The sequence below is a fragment of the Chiloscyllium punctatum genome, chromosome 37 (assembly GCF_047496795.1).
Source record: "Chiloscyllium punctatum isolate Juve2018m chromosome 37, sChiPun1.3, whole genome shotgun sequence".
Taxonomy (NCBI): Eukaryota; Metazoa; Chordata; class Chondrichthyes; order Orectolobiformes; family Hemiscylliidae; genus Chiloscyllium; species Chiloscyllium punctatum.
Genome location: NC_092775.1, coordinates 46562707 through 46582160, shown reverse-complemented (window position 1 = coordinate 46582160; position 19454 = coordinate 46562707). Strand labels below are relative to the sequence as shown.

The 19454-nt window shown below is 39.4% G+C and overlaps 1 protein-coding gene across 1 annotated transcript in view; it reads right to left on the bottom strand.

Annotated features, from left to right (window-relative positions):
• hck (HCK proto-oncogene, Src family tyrosine kinase) overlaps positions 1–19454 on the bottom strand; it is a 94824-nt gene that overhangs the window by 57346 nt on the left and 18024 nt on the right. Inside the window, exons 2-3 of the mRNA XM_072556763.1 lie at positions 5144–5267; positions 1357–1396 (exon numbers count right to left, since the gene is read on the bottom strand). Of these exons, the coding sequence (XP_072412864.1) occupies positions 1357–1396; positions 5144–5263 (160 nt within the window). The 5' untranslated portion in view covers positions 5264–5267. The remainder of the gene's footprint in view (positions 1–1356; positions 1397–5143; positions 5268–19454) is intronic.

Below are 19454 nucleotides of genomic sequence, written 5' to 3'. Positions count from 1 at the left end.
ACGTCATCAATATTCTTTCAAATGACAGGATGGAATAGGTGTGGGGATGGGATGGGTTTCTGGTACTTGCAAGGTTAAGAAATCCACTGTCACAAAAGGATTATGAAGGCTATTCAAAGACAAAATCAAAATTCCAGATGAATCAAATTCTACCTCAAATTCGGATAGCCCACTTCACAAACACAGAAGTTTGAAGTGGTAAATGAAGTTTGTTCCTCAAGGAGATTTAAATTTGCTCCAGCCCAGAGTTCACTGATTTTTAACTTTTTTTCAGACCTACAGTCAACCTGATGATATTTGGTAACCTTCCAAAAGGAATACAGTAAAACATGGACTAATCATTGAGACTTTAAATACTGCCTAGCACACAATTAGAGAACAGCTCAGAGGCCATGCAACAAACTTGTATTCCTCTCCTCCCCTCCCACCCCCCCCCCCCCCCCAAACAAACTGAGGGATGTAGGAGTGAAGCAGGGAAGGGTATTTTAAAACTGCAGATTTTTAAAAATAAATTCTCAATTTTAGGTCAACTTCTCGAACAAAATCTCAAAATAACCTTTGCCACCTTGAACATTTCAATCTTGAAACACATTCAGAAAATAATTTAACAATACTACATTTCATGATACTCTCCAATAATATTACATTCTAGCCACTAACAAAAAAACTTGCCACAAAAAAAAAAGCAGCTGAGTTTATTATGAATGCCACTACCCAGCCTGCATAAAACAAGCATGTGCAGTCTGTCATGATGCAATGTCACAGAAATAAAAGGAAGGAAATGGCACTATTAGAAGTGTGAATAATTGTGCTGGGAATCAGAGGTAGGATCAGCTCGTGAGGCAGTGGCGGTTGCTGAGAGCTGCACACTTACAGCCTTCTTGGTCTCCAGTCTCCACCATGCCTGCTTGACCCCTTAGCAGTGGCACCAACAAGGACAATACCCTCGCAAGTCTTTAGTGCCTGTGCCAATGCTTCCCACGGCCTGTTCCACCATGGCCAGGGGATGTCATTGGTATATCTGCACATGGCAAAGGCCATATTGCATTCAGTATAATCCCTCTGGCTAATAAAAGGCATGTACTGCAGTCTACAAGTATCAAATGAGCCTTTTAATCATTAAGATACTGTTCTTGCCAGTTCAGTGTTAACCTATGGTCAACAACGTATTTCCCGTATTGGTACATTTTTGAACAGAACAGGTCAAATACGAATACTAAAGGATCTGACATGGCGAACACTTGGTGCACTATTCCATTATTGAAAATTAAAAGCTTCCAGTAACAAAGTAAAACATCAACAGCTGAATCAAATATTTCACAGAATAGGAGCACAAAATTAGGCTTTCATACGTACCTCCCGAAGAAAACTGTGCAGATGGGAAGCTATTTGTGTTCTAAATAAAAAAGGATCAATATATGAATGTTCTAATGAGCATATACATAGATAAAATTAATATTCAAGGAAATAGTTATCTTAAAAATTGTGGAGGAATATAATTAAAGCAAAAGAATATACATCTTCAGCTTGTGGTCTTTTACTGGAGTCAGACTTTGGATTTATTTCGGAGATAAAAAAGCAAAAGTAAAAGTGAAACATCAAGGCTGATAATCTTCAGATTACTTCCAAAACCATGCAATAACTGGCAAAGACCTAAATCAGCTCAAGACAGTGAATACATAACTTAAAGAGCGGTGTGGTAAGGAGGAGTTTGAGTTCATGGAACACTGGTACTGTTCTGTGCCAGTGAAAAGCTCAACTGTTGGAATACTTAGACAGGGCTGGAATTAAAATATCAATAAAAAGGTGAATAGAATTGTAAAATAACTGAAAACTAGTAAAGTGGGAGGCAGGAGAAGGATCCATAGATAGGTAATAAAACAAAAAGTAAAAGATCGGGTCCAAACAGAAGTACAAATTATGAATCAAGAGAGCATCAAGGAGCTAAATGACAAAATAAAGCAGAATAATGAAAAATAAGAATATGATGGTTAAATACAGTCATACGTGCTTTGAGCTCACACCTTCTCTCAGGGTATCTTTACTCCCCCATGAACAAAAAGCAAGGTCCAAGAAACACCAGGATTGACAAGGTCAGTGTTGAGTGTTTGTTTCGTCTCACTAGGGAATCTGGAACCAGGGGACACAAGGGACATCTCATTTAAATGGATACACCGTGGTTTCATTTGCTTGACAGGTTGTGACTCTTTGATATTCCCATCCTCAATTAAGGCTTAGAGATTAAATCATTGAATATATACACTCAAGGTGGACCAGCCTAGTCAAATCAAAACCTGTCAAGAGTTATGGAACCCCAAGCAGGCAAGTTGGAGTTAAGGCCACAATGAGATCAGCCATGTCCTTATTTAATGATGGAACAGTCTCTCAGAGCCAAATGACTTACTCCTACCTCACTTTGAGTACTAAGAGCCAATTTGGACATCATACTGTAGGAAAGATACATTGGCCTTGGAGGAAGTGCACATAGGTTTACAAGAATGATAGTGTAACCCTTGAAGTCAGGTATGAGAAAAGATTAAATTAGGCCTGTTTTCTCAAGAATTTAGAAAATTAAAGGAATGAGCTGATTGAAGTTATGACATTAACAGGAAAAGACAGGATAGATAAAAAATAAACTACTCCCACTTGGAGATTCTAGAATTGGGGACTTACTCTAAAAATTACGGCCAGACTGTTCAGGAGAGATATCAGGAAACACTTACACACAGGGTGAGGGGGAGATTTGGACTGCTGTTCCACAAATGGCAATTAATGCTAGATCAGTTGGTAGTTTTAAATCTGAGATATATCTTTGTTTAACAAAAAAAAACTAAAGAGATACAGACCAAACACAAATGGAACTAGCCCACAGAGCAGCCATGATCTCATTAAAAGGTGGTGAGTAGGCTCAAAGGGCTGAATGGCCTACTTCTTTTCCTATTTCTTACATTATTATGGCTTTGTAGGAGACGGCTGCTTCAGATAGTGCTCCAGGAAATGAGTTGGGAGCTGCAGAACGGTGGTGCTGGCAGAAGAGATAGAGAAATCAGGACTGTGGAGTTCAGGGAGTTAGGGATTTCATACTAGGGAGCAGCAGTAATTATGGAGAGTACTTTTTTTATTGTAATACCATAGGGTTGGTCCTGAGGCAACCAACGTCAACACTATCTGTCTCCAGACAAACAGAGGGAACAGGACTGCTTAAACTTTATTTCTATTATCTGGGGATGAGAGGTTACAGAATGACTTATGTAGTGTTTTTCAGGCAATCTAATCTTCTTTAAATTGCCTGAACAGTCATGTAAAAAGCATTAGCAATAGCAAAAACAAAAACAAAAATATATACTGAAGAAATGGTTAATTGCAGACAGGAAGGGATTACCAATTAAATACTGTAAATTATGGAACATTAGGGAACCATGACATGCAGGCAGGGTTTTCTTTTGGGGGGGGGGGGGGGGGGGTCTGCTTTACACCTTTTCAATTCAGCATTTAAATAGCCATTAGGGGAGATAAGCAAAACGCATCTTTGTTAGGTCTTGTTTAAAGTAAAATATGAATTTTGTAACCAATACCAAGTATTCAAATTTGACATTGGAAATTTGCATTTATTCAACATTCTAAAGCATCTTATGAGGAATGTCATTGCATCAAATTACATAAAGAGCTACAAAAATACACAGTCACAAGACCAGACAGCCAGACAGAAAGGAAGAGAGAAAGGAAAAAGAAGAGGTGGAGGTTTAGGCAAGAAATTTTATAGTTTGTAGGAGACCAGGGAGACTGATGGTATTGTCACCCATGCAGGTAGGATTAAATTCACAAATACACAAAGCATTAGAATTAGATGAGTGCAGCAATCGGGGGAATTAAATTTACAATATTTCTTAATGAGAAGCCAATATAGCAGTGTTAGCTTCCCTATCTGTGAGCCAGGAGACCTGGGTTCAAGTCCCACCTGCTTTAGGAGTGTGAGAGATAACATCCCTGAACAGGTCAATTACAAATTATCTAAATTTGTAAGTTCAGAAAATAAGATTTGAATGACCAAGCTTGCAAACTATTGACTGTCCTCCCACAGTCTCAAGCATTTTGCAACAGTCAAATCTAGAGGTATCAAAAAGGTAAGGATGAGGATTTCAGTCACAGATCACTCATGGACCTGTATCAGCTATTAACACCTCAAAATGTACCTTTGTACTCAAATCTCTCTTTAGCTTTTTCACTTGCTATCTTGCAATCAGAAAAACCCTTTCAGTTCCTCTAACTTTAGCCATTGTATATGTCCTTCCTGCTGCTCCTCCAGCTGCCATGCTTCAACCAGTTGGTTTCCTGAGAATTCCTTCAGTAAACCAGAGGTCTCATTTCTCCTCTTAAATAAAACCCTTCTTACAAAGCTTTTGGTCACCTGTGTTAACATTTCCTTATTGGATTTTGCATCCATTTTTTGTGGGTTCATGAAATTACTTTGGATATTTTCTATATTAAAAGAATGTGTACTTATGTTTGAGGAGGGTGTCACACTCTGATCTTATTTGATTGGCTCTCATTATTTTCCATCAAGAGTCACTTATCAATAATTAGTCAAGAGGCATTGTACTTTTTCCTCCTTAGTCCAAAGAACAGAAACTAGCATTATGCTGGAGATTCGCAATCTAGCTGAAAATTAAAACTGGAACCTTCTGAACTCCATGGTTTATTGTTGTGTTGTTGAGATGGACTGGTTTCAGTAATCCCTGAACATGGCTGACTGCAAGCACTAACTTTATGGTAACCTATTGACAATTATCAGAAAATTCCCTGACTTTTGGAATGCGGACATGAGTGTATGTTGTTTCCTCCCGTATCAGACTGCTACAGATAATATTTGTAGTGACATATCTAATGCATTCCATTATAGTAACATAATTGGTCTCATTATTTGTTCTATGAGGAAGTTAGTTTTTAAAATGCCTTAACCAGTGTTTCTGCTATCAATCTGTTTGTACTGGTGTTAGAACATACTTCATTCAGTATAGATATTAATAGTAGAGACTACTTCTGTAGTATTGCCACTTGTTAACCAGTAAAACAAAATTCTTGGAAATGATTCTGCACAGGATAATCTTGCTAGAAAAATTATCTTCAACTTTATTTCACTTACTGTCGCATGAGAGTTCGATGTGGGATCTTTCACGTAAAGAGCAGTGTTAGATTTACGTACTGGATCATTCAAACTCTTCTCCTCCTGGCTGGAAGAATCCTTTGATTTTGCACAACCCATGTTTCTGAAAAGAAAATGGAGAACAATGATTTGATTGCCATGAGTAGCCTAGGTTCAATGACCGAATGTGCAAATTGCAACACTACAAATTCAAAACCTTCAAATATGCACCGAAACATCTGGAATGCTTAGATCCGTGCAAACAATTAGCCCTCAACCTAACACTGGAATGTCAGCCTATTCCAATAGGAGTTCTCGCTATTTTAGCAAATGGTGTAAATCCATTTACACGAGAAGGCAATTAGGTAGAAAAAAAAACACAGGTGTACCAGGAATTTCAGATTTCCATCTTCTAATGAGATCAGCAGCAGAAACAGAGATTGACCAGGCCAGCTGGATATTGTATGAAATCAGATGTTTAACACTTGAAACAGGCACATTTTGCCAATTTGTCACAAAGCTTTGAAGTGCTAGTTTCAACATTATGTACTTTTTTGCAGTTGAGGAAATTGAAAATATCTGGGCCTTTACAAGGTTTTCACCACAGATGTGGTTGAAAAGGAAAACTAAATTTGTCCGTTTATAACCAAAATAATCCCACATAATCCAGTTGCTTGGAAAAATTGATCCAGGACCTGGTAAGAAAATTTTACAAACAGGCACAGAACTAAAACATTTCCAAGCAGTAAATTAGGAAGGTAATTAGCTTGATGTGAAACTACCCAATTTACTGTAACTCAGTAATAATGTAAGACTTAAATAACATATTTAGTTCCCACATCCCGATCCTCTGTTACAAAACAATCATGGATCTCATGGCCAAAATCAATGTATTTGATTTATTTGATGTGAAAACACTACAAAAAAAAAGGTACAATGTTAAATAATTGAGAATAGGGAAGAGGTGTGTTGAGTCTCAGTTCCTGCTCAATGCTAAATAAGCAGATAAATTTTTCTTAGTCAATGAGATTTTAAAAAAGCATTGGTAAGGTTTCAGAAACTGAAGACAGACAGAACCCTCGAAGAATACAAAGATAGCTCAAGAAAGAACTCAAACAAGGAATAAGGAGGGCTTAAAAAAAAAGTCAATGAAATGCCTTTGGGAACAGACTTTAGGAAAATCCGAAGGCATTTTATACATATATAAACAGAGCAAGAGAGTAGTTAGGGAATGGGTAGGTCCACTCCAGGAGTAAGGAGACAATTTATGCATGGAACTGGGAGGAAGTAAGTGAGATCCTGAAATACTTGGCATCAGTATTCACCCCTGATAAAATTTTGGAGAATCTCAGGAGGGGTACATTGATATTCTGGGACATGACAATATAAAAAAGGAAATGGTATTAGGTGTTTAAAAGCATTAAGGTAGACAAACCCTCATCTCCCCCGGAATACTGAGTGCGAGGCAGGTGAGGGAATTGTTGGGGCCTTGTACAAAATCTTTGTATCCTTTTTGGTTACAGGGGTCCTAGAGGACTAGAGACTAGCAATAGTGCGCCTTTAAAGGGCAACAGGGATAATCTGAAAATTACAGGCTGGTGAACCTTATATCAGTGGTAGGGAAATTATTGGCAAAAGTTCTTTGGGGGAGAGAATTTACTCACATTTGAAAAACCTAGAGACCTATTAGCAATAGGCATCATGGCTTTGTGGCGGGAAAGCAGTGTCTCGCAAACTTGATTGAATTTTGAGTAAGTGACAAAGATCATTGATGGAGGGCAGGGTGGTAGATGTTGTCTATATGGACTTTAGCAAGGGTTTTGACAAGGTCCTTCTTGGCAGGCTAATACAAAAAGGTTAAATCACATGGATTCCCAGAGCTGGTAAGATGGATACAGAACTGGCTTAGACATAAAAGACAGCAGAAGTGGAAGAAGGTTTTTCTTCCTGGAGATCTGTGACCAGTGATGTTCCATAGGAATTGGTGTTGGGATACCCTGTTGGATTGGGATTAAGATGTGGATAGTGAGGAGGTTTGCCAGAAGATACAGCAGGATACAGACAGGTGGAGACTTGGGTGAAGTGGCAAATGGAGTTTGATCTGGACAAATACAAGGTGATGCATTTTGGAAGACTAATACAGTACAGTAGTGAAGTGTACAGTAAATGGCAGAACACTTAATAGCATCAACATAGAGGGATCTAGGCACACAAGTTCACAGTTGCCTGGAAGCAGCAACACAAGTAGATAAAAGGTGGTCAAGACAACAGAGTATAAAATTAGAAAGCCATGTTGCAGCTGTACAGAACTATAATTAGGCTACATTTGGAATATAGTGTAGAGTTCTAGTCACCACTCTACAAGAAAGATTTGGTGGCCTTGGAGAGGTTACAGAGATGGTTTACCAGGACATTGCCTGGTTTGCCGGGTGTTAACTCTGAGGAGAGATTGTAGAAACTTGGTTTGTTTTCACCTGAGTGACAAAAGATGAGAGATGAATTTACAGAAATTTGCAAAATTATCAGAGGCATGGATTGAATGGATAGTCAGAGTCATTTCCCCCAGGGTAGAAACATCAATTACTATGGGACATAGATATTTTATTGGAAGCCTAAAAGACGATATGCAAAAGTACTTTTCTTTTTATTTTTATAAAGTCGTAAGTGCCTGGAATGCACTGGCAGTGGGGGTCACAATAGCAATATTTTAGAGGCATCTTTACAGATACGTCTAGGTATGGGTAGAGGACACAGACAAGGAATAGAAGGATATAGACCATGTGGAGGCAAAAGGGTTTTAATTTAGAAAGATGTATTAGCCCAGTCTTGACAAATCAAATGGCCTGTTCCTGTGTTGCATTGTTCTTAATCCAAGGTAATAACCAGGCAGCTAGAAACTGTCTGGCCTAGGGATAGTGGAAAAAGCAGGATTCTACTTTGGATTATTATTCAATCATCTCTTGGTCAAAGCATCTGCATGGATATAGGGTGGCGAAAAAGGATTGAGCTTGGCCATGGTGTTCCAGTAATGACTGGCATTCTATTGTGGCACATGTGAAAGTGGTCAATTGGGATAGACACAAATGACCTACTGGAACTCACTGAAAAAGCTGGAATACTGAGTCAGTACCATAAAGAGAAAAAGGTTCAGAAAACAATTATTTAGGAGCAGACAGGAAAAAAATACAAAAAGGGAACCATACCAATTTCCAGTTTAAAAAAAATGCAAATTTTTAGATCAACAAGTCAGAATATTTATAATTAAATTAAAAACATTGAAAGGCTCCTTGTCAAACAAAAAAAAAAAAATTTGGGCTCAAAAGGACTTTATTCTACATGAAAATTTATAACTAATAGTAGGCCATAGCACCAGCACAGTTCAGTTATTGGTGGCTTTAGCAGCAGGGAGGAGGACTGCAAAGTTTGTCTTTTCCATCTTGTGAGCATGGGTCAACCAGATGTTACAAAAGGGGAGACTGCCTGCACCCATTCCTTTTCATGGAAGGCCAGTGTAGAAGCTAACACTTTGCCCACTAGAGCATGACATGTAGGATATGATACAATGTTATGAAAGGTGCATAATGATATTTTAGGATCTTTATTTCAAACTAGAAGTAGATGACCATGGGTCAGTTCTAAAAATTTGTTTTTGGAAAAGATGATCAGAATTTAGGCAATGACTCATGGGCATCATAGAACATAGAACATAGAACAATACAGCACAGAACAGGCCCTTCGGCCCACGATGTTGTGCCGAACTTCTATCCTAGATTAAGCACCCATCCATGTACCTATCCAAATGCCGCTTAAAGGTCGCCAATGAATCTGACTCTACCACTCCCACAGGCAGCGCATTCCATGCCCCCACCACTCTCTGGGTAAAGAACCCACCCCTGACATCTCCCCTATACCTTCCACCCTTCACCTTAAATTTATGTCCCCTTGTAACACTCTGTTGTACCCGGGGAAAAAGTTTCTGACTGTCTACTCTATCTATTCCTCTGATCATCTTATAAACCTCTATCAAGTCACCCCTCATCCTTCGCCGTTCCAACGAGAAAAGGCCGAGAACTCTCAACCTATCCTCGTACGACCTACTCTCCATTCCAGGCAACATCCTGGTAAATCTTCTCTGCACCCTCTCCAAAGCTTCCACATCTTTCCTAAAGTGAGGCGACCAGAACTGCACACAGTACTCCAAATGTGGCCTAACCAAAGTCCTGTACAGCTGCAACATCACCTCACGACTCTTGAATTCAATCCCTCTGCTAATGAACGATAATACTCCATAGGCCTTCTTACAAACTCTATCCACCTGAGTGGCAACCTTCAAAGATCTATGTACATAGATCCCAAGATCCCTCTGTTCCTCCACCTGACCAAGAACCCTACCATTAACCCTGTATTCCGCATTCTTATTTGTTCTTCCAAAATGGACAACCTCACACTTGGCAGGGTTGAACTCCATCTGCCACTCCTCAGCCCAGCTCTGCATCATATCCAAGTCCCTCTGCAGCCGACAACAGCCCTCCTCACCATCCACAACTCCACCTATCTTTGTATCATCTGCAAATTTACTGACCCACCCTTCGACTCCCTCATCTAAGTCATTAATAAAAATTACAAACAGCAGAGGACCCAGAACTGATCCCTGCGGAACTCCACTTGTAACTGGACTCCATGCTGAATATTTACCATCTACCACCACTCTCTGACTTCGACCGGTTAGCCAGTTTTCTATCCAATTGGCCAAATTTCCCTCTATCCCATGCCTCCTGACTTTCCGCATAAGCCTACCATGGGGAACCTTATCAAATGCCTTACTAAAATCCATGTACACTACATCCACTGCTCTACCCTCATCCACATGCTTGGTCACCTCCTCGAAGAATTCAATAAGACTTGTAAGGCAAGACCTACCCTTCACAAATCCATGCCGGCTGTCCCTAATCAAGCAGTGTCTTTCCAGATACTCATAAATCCTATCCCTCAGTACCCTTTCCATTACTTTGCCTACCACAGAAGTAAGACTAACTGGCCTGTAATTCCCGGGGTTATCCCTATTCCCTTTTTTGAACAGGGGCACAACATTCGCTACTCTCCAGTCCCCTGGTACCACCCGTTGCCAGTGAAGACGAGAAGATCATTGCCAACGGTACTGCAATTTCCTCTCTTGCTTCCCACATAATCCTAGGATATATCCCATCAGGCCCGGGGGACTTGTCTATCCTCAAGTTGTTCAAAATGTCCAACACATCTTCCTTACTAACAGGTATCTCTTCTAGCTTATCAGTCCGTTTCACACTCTCCTCTTCAACAATACGGTCCCTCTCGTTCGTAAATACTGAAGAGAAGTACTTGTTCAAGACCTCTCCTATCTCTTCCGACTCAATACACAGTCTCCCACCACGGTCCTTGATCGGACCTACCCTCGTTCTCGTCATTCTCAGGTTTCTCACATACGCATAGAATGCCTTGGGGTTATCCTTGATCCTATCCGCCAGGGATTTTTCATGCCCTCTCTTAGCTCTCCTAATCCCTTTCTTCAGGTCCCTTCTGGCTACCCTGTATCCCTCCACTGCTCTGTCTGAACCTTGTTTCCTCAACCTTATGTAAGCCTCCTTCTTCCTCTTTACTAGACATTCAACCTCCCTCGTCAACCAAGGCTCCCTCACACGACCATTTCTTTCCTGCCTGATCGGTACATACATATCAAGGACACGTCGTATCTGCTCCTTGAAAAAGTTCCACATTTCCACCACATCCTTCCCTGACAGCCTATGCTCCCAACGTATGCTCCTCAAATCCTGTCTTACAGCATCGTAATTTCCCTTCCCCCAATTGTAAAAACTTCCTTGTTGTGCGCACCTATCTCTCTCCATAACCAAGGTGAAAGTCACAGAATTGTGGTCGCCATCACCAAAATGTTCACCCACTAACAAGCCCACCACTTGTCCCGGTTCATTACCGAGTACCAAATCCAATATGGCCTCCCCTCTGGTTGGACAATCTACATACTGCGTTAGAAAAGCTTCCTGGACACACTGCACAAACACCGCCCCATCCAATCTACTTGATCTAAAGAGCTTCCAATCAATATTTGGGAAGTTGAAGTCGCCCATGACTACGACCCTGTGGCTTCTGCACCTTTCCAAAATCTGTTTCCCAATCTGTTTCTCCACATCTCTGCTGCTATTGGGGGGCCTATAATAAACACCCAACAAGGTGACTGCACCTTTCCTATTTCTGACTTCAGCCCATACTACCTCCAGAGGCAGATCCCCCTCAAACTTCCTTTCTGCAGCCGTTATACCATTTCTAATTAGCAATGCCACCCCCCCTCCTTTTTTACCACCCTCCCTAATCTTACTGAAAGATCTGTAACCAGGAACCTCCAACAGCCATTCCTGTCCCTCATCTATCCATGTTTCCGTGATGGCCACAACATCGTAGTCCCAGGTACCGATCCACGCCTTAAGTTCACCCACCTTATTTCTGATACTCCTTGCGTTGAAGTATACACACTTGAGCCCATCTCTGTGTCCGCAAGTAGTCCCTGTCAGTGCTACCTTCTCCACAGCCTCCCTACAGTCTTGGACATCCTGACACACAGCTAGCTTACTTGCTGGACTACAAGTCCGGATCCCATCCCCCTGCCAAATTAGTTTAAACCCCCCCCGAAGAGTGCTAGCAAACCTACCCCCCAGGATATCGGTGCCCTTCTGGTTCAGGTGCAACCCGTCCTGTTTATACAGGTCCCACCTTCCCCAGAATGCAGTCCAATTGTCCAAATATCTGAAGCCCTCCCTCCTACACCATCCTTGCAGCCACGTGTTCAACTGCACTCTCTCCCTATTCTTTGCCTCTCTGTCACGTGGCACCGGCAACAACCCAGAGATGACGACTCTGTCTGTCCTAGCTTTTAGCTTCCAGCCTAACTCCTTGAGCTCTTGAATGACCTCCCCACCCCTCTTCCTACCAAATGTCTGTCTATCTTTTCTCTTCTTTGGTTTAATAAACAATCAGTTCCAAGAAAACAGGTGATTGCAGTTCAGGAGGCGGGAAGAACCCCATATGGTTACCAAAAGGTTGAGTTTAAATGATAGACAAAGTAAATGCATCAAGGTCCTTAGTTTCATTTTTATTTACAAATAGAAAAAATGTTCAAGGTCTTCGTTCAGAGGAACCAGTCACTTCAGAAGTGGTTTCTAGTTTGCAGAGTTTCCAAGCTGGGATTGCTTGTGCAGGTTGTCTTCAAGTTGTTCAACCAAGAAAACTTCGACCATTAGAATGGAGAAAAGTTTGCTACCAGATCAGAAAAGGAGCCATAAAAATGTTCTCAGCATTCCAAAAGAAAGAAACTGCAAAGCATCGGTTGTGTAAAGGTTTTTAAAGCGGCAGTGACATTATTCTGGGTTTGAACACTATAGATAGTGCTGGGAAGTAGGTTGAAACCGTTTTAATCATTAAGACAGTTCTATAAATGTCTGTCTATCTTTTCTCTTCTTTGGTTTAATAAACAATGTTCTGTTATTCAACATCTGTTGCCTCATATGAACGTTTCAGTGACCAATAGAGAAACCAACTAGAAAACTTAATGATCAAGCTAGGTTTTATTCAGACCAGACTTGTCCATCATTCCATCAGTTGCAACCATAGCACACAACATGGCTACTAATGTCTACAGCATAAATAAAAAAAGCCCAGGACACTGAGAATTCTTCCTACAAAAAAATCTTGTGACTCTCAGTCTAGCAAAGAAGTGTTAATTATTAAATAGATGATACTTTGAATGTGCTAGCAGGAAAAGTATCAAAATCTGACTACCCAATTATAGAAACAATCTTCTCAACTAATGAGAGCTGTTGTTAACTAGTTAACATACAATTACAAGGATTTGTTCCATTGATTTGGCACTATTGTTGAGATAGTTCTGTCAAACATGTAGACTTCCATTAAATATCTAGTTAACATTCTCTTTTTCCAAAAGATCTGATCTGATGACAACACAAATTCAGGCAAACATTCCCCTTCATTATACAATTCTGGAATTACACCAGTCCTCAGAATTATACCAGAAATTCTATTCTAGACATATATGCTTTAACATTTTGCTGAATCATGCCCAATTCAAAATCCTTTATTTAGCATTCTAAATCTAGCCTCATGAATTTTGGAGGATGATGTCAACCCTGTTCTGACAAGTTGTCGCCATTCTAATTCTCATCTATTCTTTTTATAATTGCTGATGGACTTTCTGTAAATTATCAACATTTCCTAATTTTATTTTTAGATTAAATATCAAAGTAAAAGTGATGCTGGCTAGTGCGATTATCCTTAAAATTTCAAGCAATTATGCTTTGGTTAATAATCAACCCCAAATTTTGTCATTGTTGTAGAAAAAAGGCACAAATAAATCAGGTGATTCATATAGCTGCCCAAAATTGGAGACATTAAGATCCCAAAGCAAAATTACTGAGGCAGTGTCACATTTACTGCTCTCTGTAAAAGATTTTCCCATTACTTCCAATTTGTAAATGGTATATATTATGACATCGTATTTAACATTTATTCACTTATTTGGAAATAGAACAAACTCAGTAACAGAAAGCTATGCATATTGGGAAAGCTGTTGTTTAGGAGTGTGGTACTAGAAAAGCACAGGTCAGGCAGCATCTGAGGAGCAATAGAATCGATCTTTCGCGCACAAGCCCTTCATCAGGACTCCTGAAGGGCTTATGCCTAAAACACCAATTCTCCTGTTCCTCAGATGCTGCCTGACCTGCTGTGCTTTTCCAGCACCATACATAGCTCTAATTTCCAGCATCTGCAGTCCTCACCTTTCTACAATCTGTTGTAGATACTAAGACCACTGCTTTCCCCCAAATAAACTTATGAAACTAATTGCATAGCAAGACATTAGGTGATATCTTCTCATGGTCAAACTGGATGATGAAATTGTTTAGTGAGTCAGTGTGTCCATCATCTGCTCTACTCAAGTCTTACCCAAGACGTTAACCAGATAAGAACAGCAGGTTCTTCTAGGGTACATTTGGTCCTGAAATTGGCAGAAATAATTTTGCTCAAAAGGTTGTTACTCAGCTTGAATCCACCACTGGATCAAGCCTAGTTCAGATTTACTGTATTGAAAACCAAAGCTTTGGTTTTAAATGCATTGAAAAAAACCAAAATATTAAAAGAGTGTTTTGTAATCTGCTTCCCATTTTAATAAGAAAACCCCCACAAAATCATTACACAAAACTCACTTAGCACTGGTCTTTGCTTCTGCTGCTGATAAAATCAAATTAGAAAGTTCCAAAACTGTTTAAAAAAAAGTATTTAACAAAATCCTACTGCTCCAAAACATAATTACATTTGTATTTGCATATTGACAACATTTTACCCATTTTCTAATCACCTGGTTAAGGTTGAAGAATCATAGAACCTCAGTTCTGGCAGCATAGAAGGAAGCCTATGTATCTGCACCAGTTCTCTGAATGAGGATTGTGACTTAATACCATTCCCCTGTTCTGTCCAAATAACCCAGTACATTTAATAGAAATAGAAATAATCTAATGTTTTAATTGAATTTGTCTCAATTATACTTTCAGAACCAAACCACTCAATTGTTTTAAACCATTAACTTCTTTTGCAAATCGCTAAAACGTTTGCCTGTTCATTCTTAATCCTTTAACAAGCAGTAACAGTTCTGCCTTATTCTAATGTCCATACCCCTCGTGATTTTGAAAAATTCTACCAAATCTTAGTCTTCTCCACTAAATCCCAACTTCTTCAAATCTGTCCTCAACAACTGAAGTTTCTCATTGTTGAAACTATTCTTGCAAACCTCTTAGTTTTCTACAATGTGTTCATAAGCTTTCCCAAAATTGTGGTTTCTGGAACTGTATATAATACTTCAGCTGACATCTAGTGTCTTATACATATTAGCATAACTTCCTTGCTCTTTTAATCTAAAACCTAGGAATACTGGATGCATTATCGATTTTTCTCTCCATCTGTCCTACACCTTTACTGAGTTGTGCACATGAATACCCAAGGTCTCTCTGCTCCCTCCATCCTTTAGGGTTGGATACATTATTTCATACTGCCTCTCCAGGTTTTCTACCAGAATGCACCTTGTGTTTTTACATTGGTGGCATTTGAAGTTCAATCTGCCCATTCCACCAACGTGTCAATGTCTTTTTGAAATTTGACACTATACTCCTCACTATTTACAAATACTTCAAAATTTTGTATGGTCTACAAACTTTAAAACTCATCCCCTGCAATTCAGTGCCATTATTCACCTGATAATAATCTTCTCAGGGCTATCGGCTTGCAGCAGGGGCATATCGAAGCCTCATCGGTCAATGATCAGATGCAAAAGGATCTTACAGTATAAATTCAAAGATTAGGATGTTCTCATCCACACAGGAAACCAACTCGCTCAGGATAGTTTTGATAATGTTTATTCAAGTATGATTTCTTCCCCCCCCTCAATTCTTTCTCGAGATCTCCTGCCCAGTAAGCAACTTTGCAATTCCTTATTACATATACAGCACAAAACAGATCCTGTGGTCCAATTTGTGCATTCCAACCAGATATCCGATATAAATTTAGTCCCATTTGCCAGCATTTGGCCCATATCCCTTTATGCTCTTCCTATTTCCACATTTAAAAGACATCTGGATGGATGTAATTGAACCAGCCTCCACAACTTCCTCTGGCAGCCCATTCCATATACATACGACCCTCTGTATGAAATGTTGCCCCTCAGGTCCCTTTCAAATCTTTCCCCTCACCCTAAACCTTTGCCCTCTAGTTCTGGACTCCCCATCCAAAAGGAAAAGACCTTGCCTATTTACCCTGGCCATGCCCCTGATGATTTTTGAAATCTCTAGGTCGTCACCCCTCAGCCTCTGACACTCCAAGGAAAAGTATAGCCCCAGTCTATTCAATCTCTCTCTCTAGCTCAAACCAACATGTCCCTCACATCTTAAATCAATGCTGACCTGTGTCCTCTAGGAATGGTCTCAACAGAATAATACCCAGCTTGCTCATGGTTCTACTGTTCATACACTAATTCAATATTCCATAGTCTTCAACTGATGTCCTGCACTGGTTGGATATAAAATGTCTGGTCCAATAAAACTACCCAGTTCAACTTTACCCTTATACTCTGTTTGCAGAAATAACTGTGCATTACAATTAACGACTTAACCTTGTTACATGTGACACTTTACAGTTCACCACATTACATTTCATTTGTTGTTGTTTTGCTGATCATTATACTTTCGGAAATAAGTTGACTAATTTCCAAGTTACCCTTGCTCATCATCGCTTTTCCTTGTTTGGCAACTTCAGCAAATATGACCAATTTGCTTTGATCTGTTGAATCCAAATCATTAATTTAAACTTATTCAGTATTTTCCTGGACATACATAACTGAAAATGTTTCTTGAGAGGTAAGCAATTTTAAAAAAAATTCAGTTCTAAAGATTTATTTTGTTCCCAATACCTTTGTGTTTAACTAATGCCCAAACGTCAACATTTAGAAATTAAGATGCATGATGTCATTATAAATTTCCCACTTCATCAAATGAGTTCGACAGGTAGGATTCACAAATACATTGAATTGCATATATCAGTCAATGCATTATTTGTTTGAATATTCACACTATTTCTTGCAAAAATAGTAGGATAACGTTCAGTATAAATCCTCAAAATGAATACTCTTCCATAACAGTACATTTATACCACTTTATTGCTGAGGCCATCCAAACGTTGTGGGAATCCCACTGGATATAAACTTAAAATTTAGTGCTGGAGTTCTGATTTCCACTTGCTGGAACTATCAGAAATGGAATAGTAAGTAGCTAATATGTACAAACGTACACCTAAGATTCAGTATCCTTTTTAAACGTGAGCACATGTAACTTTTTCATTCTACAGGCACCTACCTGATATCTGGTCTCAAATGATAACAATTTGTCAATATATGTCCTGCCATGCTTTCTCCAGCACTGAAATACGAATATTGCTGGGGATTTGATGATTTTGGATAAAGTTGGAATGGGGTAGCTTATGATATCCATCCTATTTACTCTGATGTCTTCAACTCTATCTGGCTTATTCTTTCATCAGGTGAGCATGTTGTTCATGCCTTTGCATGTGGACAGTTGGAAGGAATATTTGAATACTCAGAACTTTCACTATGTATACCTCTAATTCCTTTGCTCTTTCTATTGTTCCAACTTCAGTGCTATCTTGATGATATATTAGGACAAACAATTTTTACTGTTATATAGTTTATTTTTGATACTATTTTGTCAGGTTTGGTTCACTATAAAATTGTTTACTGCTTTTTTTTGCCAGGTTATACATTTATCCTATGGAACCTATTTCTTTTTAGCAACAGGAAGGAATAATTACCTACTGTAATAAAAAAAATCAATTTGGGGATAATGCTAGTTTGAACAGAGTATGCCAATTTCCAGTTACACATTTATCTTACTAACTTTCCTTTTCCCTTTAAATGTGTCCCATATGGCCTTTACTAAAGAATTGAACAAAAGATCTCAGAGTTTGATATACTATTTGATTCCATACCCATCCCTAATTCCAATAAAAGTATTTGACCACATGAAGGTGGGGATAAACAATTTGCATCCACTTTATTATACAAAGTTTGAGTGAATGGGGAGTCAGTACCTCTACTTCTGGGTCACAGCAATAGGGGACCAAACAGATTCAAAATAGATAGGGCAGCAGGGGAAAAGAAAAGAAAACAGCCTTTGAAATATCACAAGTAGCTGCAAAAAAAAAGTGAAGATGGGATGAACATTTCGGTAAAAAGGTCACCCCCCCCCCATAGTATTACCGTATCTTATACCAACTGCATGATCCAGGTCTGAACTGCAGTTGCAGGTGTCATTTGCCCACTTCCCAAAAAATGTGCAGAATTCAAATCAAGGAGCAACTGGCATAGTAGAATCATTGGGTAACCATTCCTCCTATGGATTATGTCTTCCCATACTGCTGTGCTAGCCCCTCCAGTCACATTTCCTTCTCTCACTCCTGCTGTTCCTCCCAAGACAGAACTGTTGATTTGGGGACAGAACCTGTGATTCAAGAGTTGGAACAACAGTATGGGATAGACCAAAAAAAAAAATTGGAAGCAAGAGAAAACTCTTTGCCTGATCTGAAGGCAAAAAGAGGCAGAAATAATTCTGTTCAGATCTTGCAAGTCTAAAAGGATAATTGATGTTTTTTTTTAAATTGACGGGAGGGCTGGGTTGTGCATGGTGACTTTCTGCTAGCAACACTGAGGGCAACAGTTTTTTTTAAAAAAGCAAAGTTTAAATAAGCAGCCCCTTCCCATTCCCCTCTCATTTCCAAACACCCGAATTTGACAAATTAATAGAAATTTGGAATTTCTAGAGAAGGAGGGACTAAGGTAGCAGCAGGTTCAGTACAAGTAGCTTTGACTGCATGAACGAGAGGGAGGGGACATGGTAGACCAAGATGGCGCAGGGCAGAGTTGAATTGAGTGCGAAGGGAAGCTGTTAATTATTATTGTTAGATTCTTTGACACCAACAGAGTATCTCCTTTATTTAATAACCTTTCATGTGTCTTTACTTCCAAGAAGCCTCTGAAAAATCTATTAGTATCACTGGCTTGGAAAATGGGTGGGACAAGAGGGAGGAGGGAGATAAAAACATTCTAATGCTGGAAACATCTATAATTTGCACAACTCTGTCACAGGTAACATTTCTCTAGACATTTCACCAGTCCAGGGGGCACAATAGAAGATTCAGTAGAAGTTGGGAGAAAACAGAAAAAAAGTCAGGGAGAAGGTCCAGGAGACTGGCAAAAATAAAAAGAGAGGAATTTCTAACTCGATGAAAGGCAGACACCAAAATATTGGTGGAGTGGAGTGGAGAGGACGGATAGTGTTGAACATGCAGAGAAAAGCCAACCCGGGGAGATTGATAGAGCTATGGAGGAGATCTAGGAAGGTTAGAAATGTGTAGTTTTGTTGACGATGGATGGGGTGTTTGGTGCTTGGGTTAGGAACCGGCAAGATGACAAATTGTTGGCAATTGGCCCTCTCCTCTTGGAGGGAGTCAAATTTCTGTTTGGACTAAACAGAATAGCACAAGCGAAAACAAATTTTTTGATATGTGGGAATTATAATAGATATCTAGAGTCTTGTATTCAAATCACAGCATATCAACATACTAAGAAACAATTACATGGCGCAACAAATATTGAAATTATAATTTCAATTTCAGTTTAAGATCTCCTATA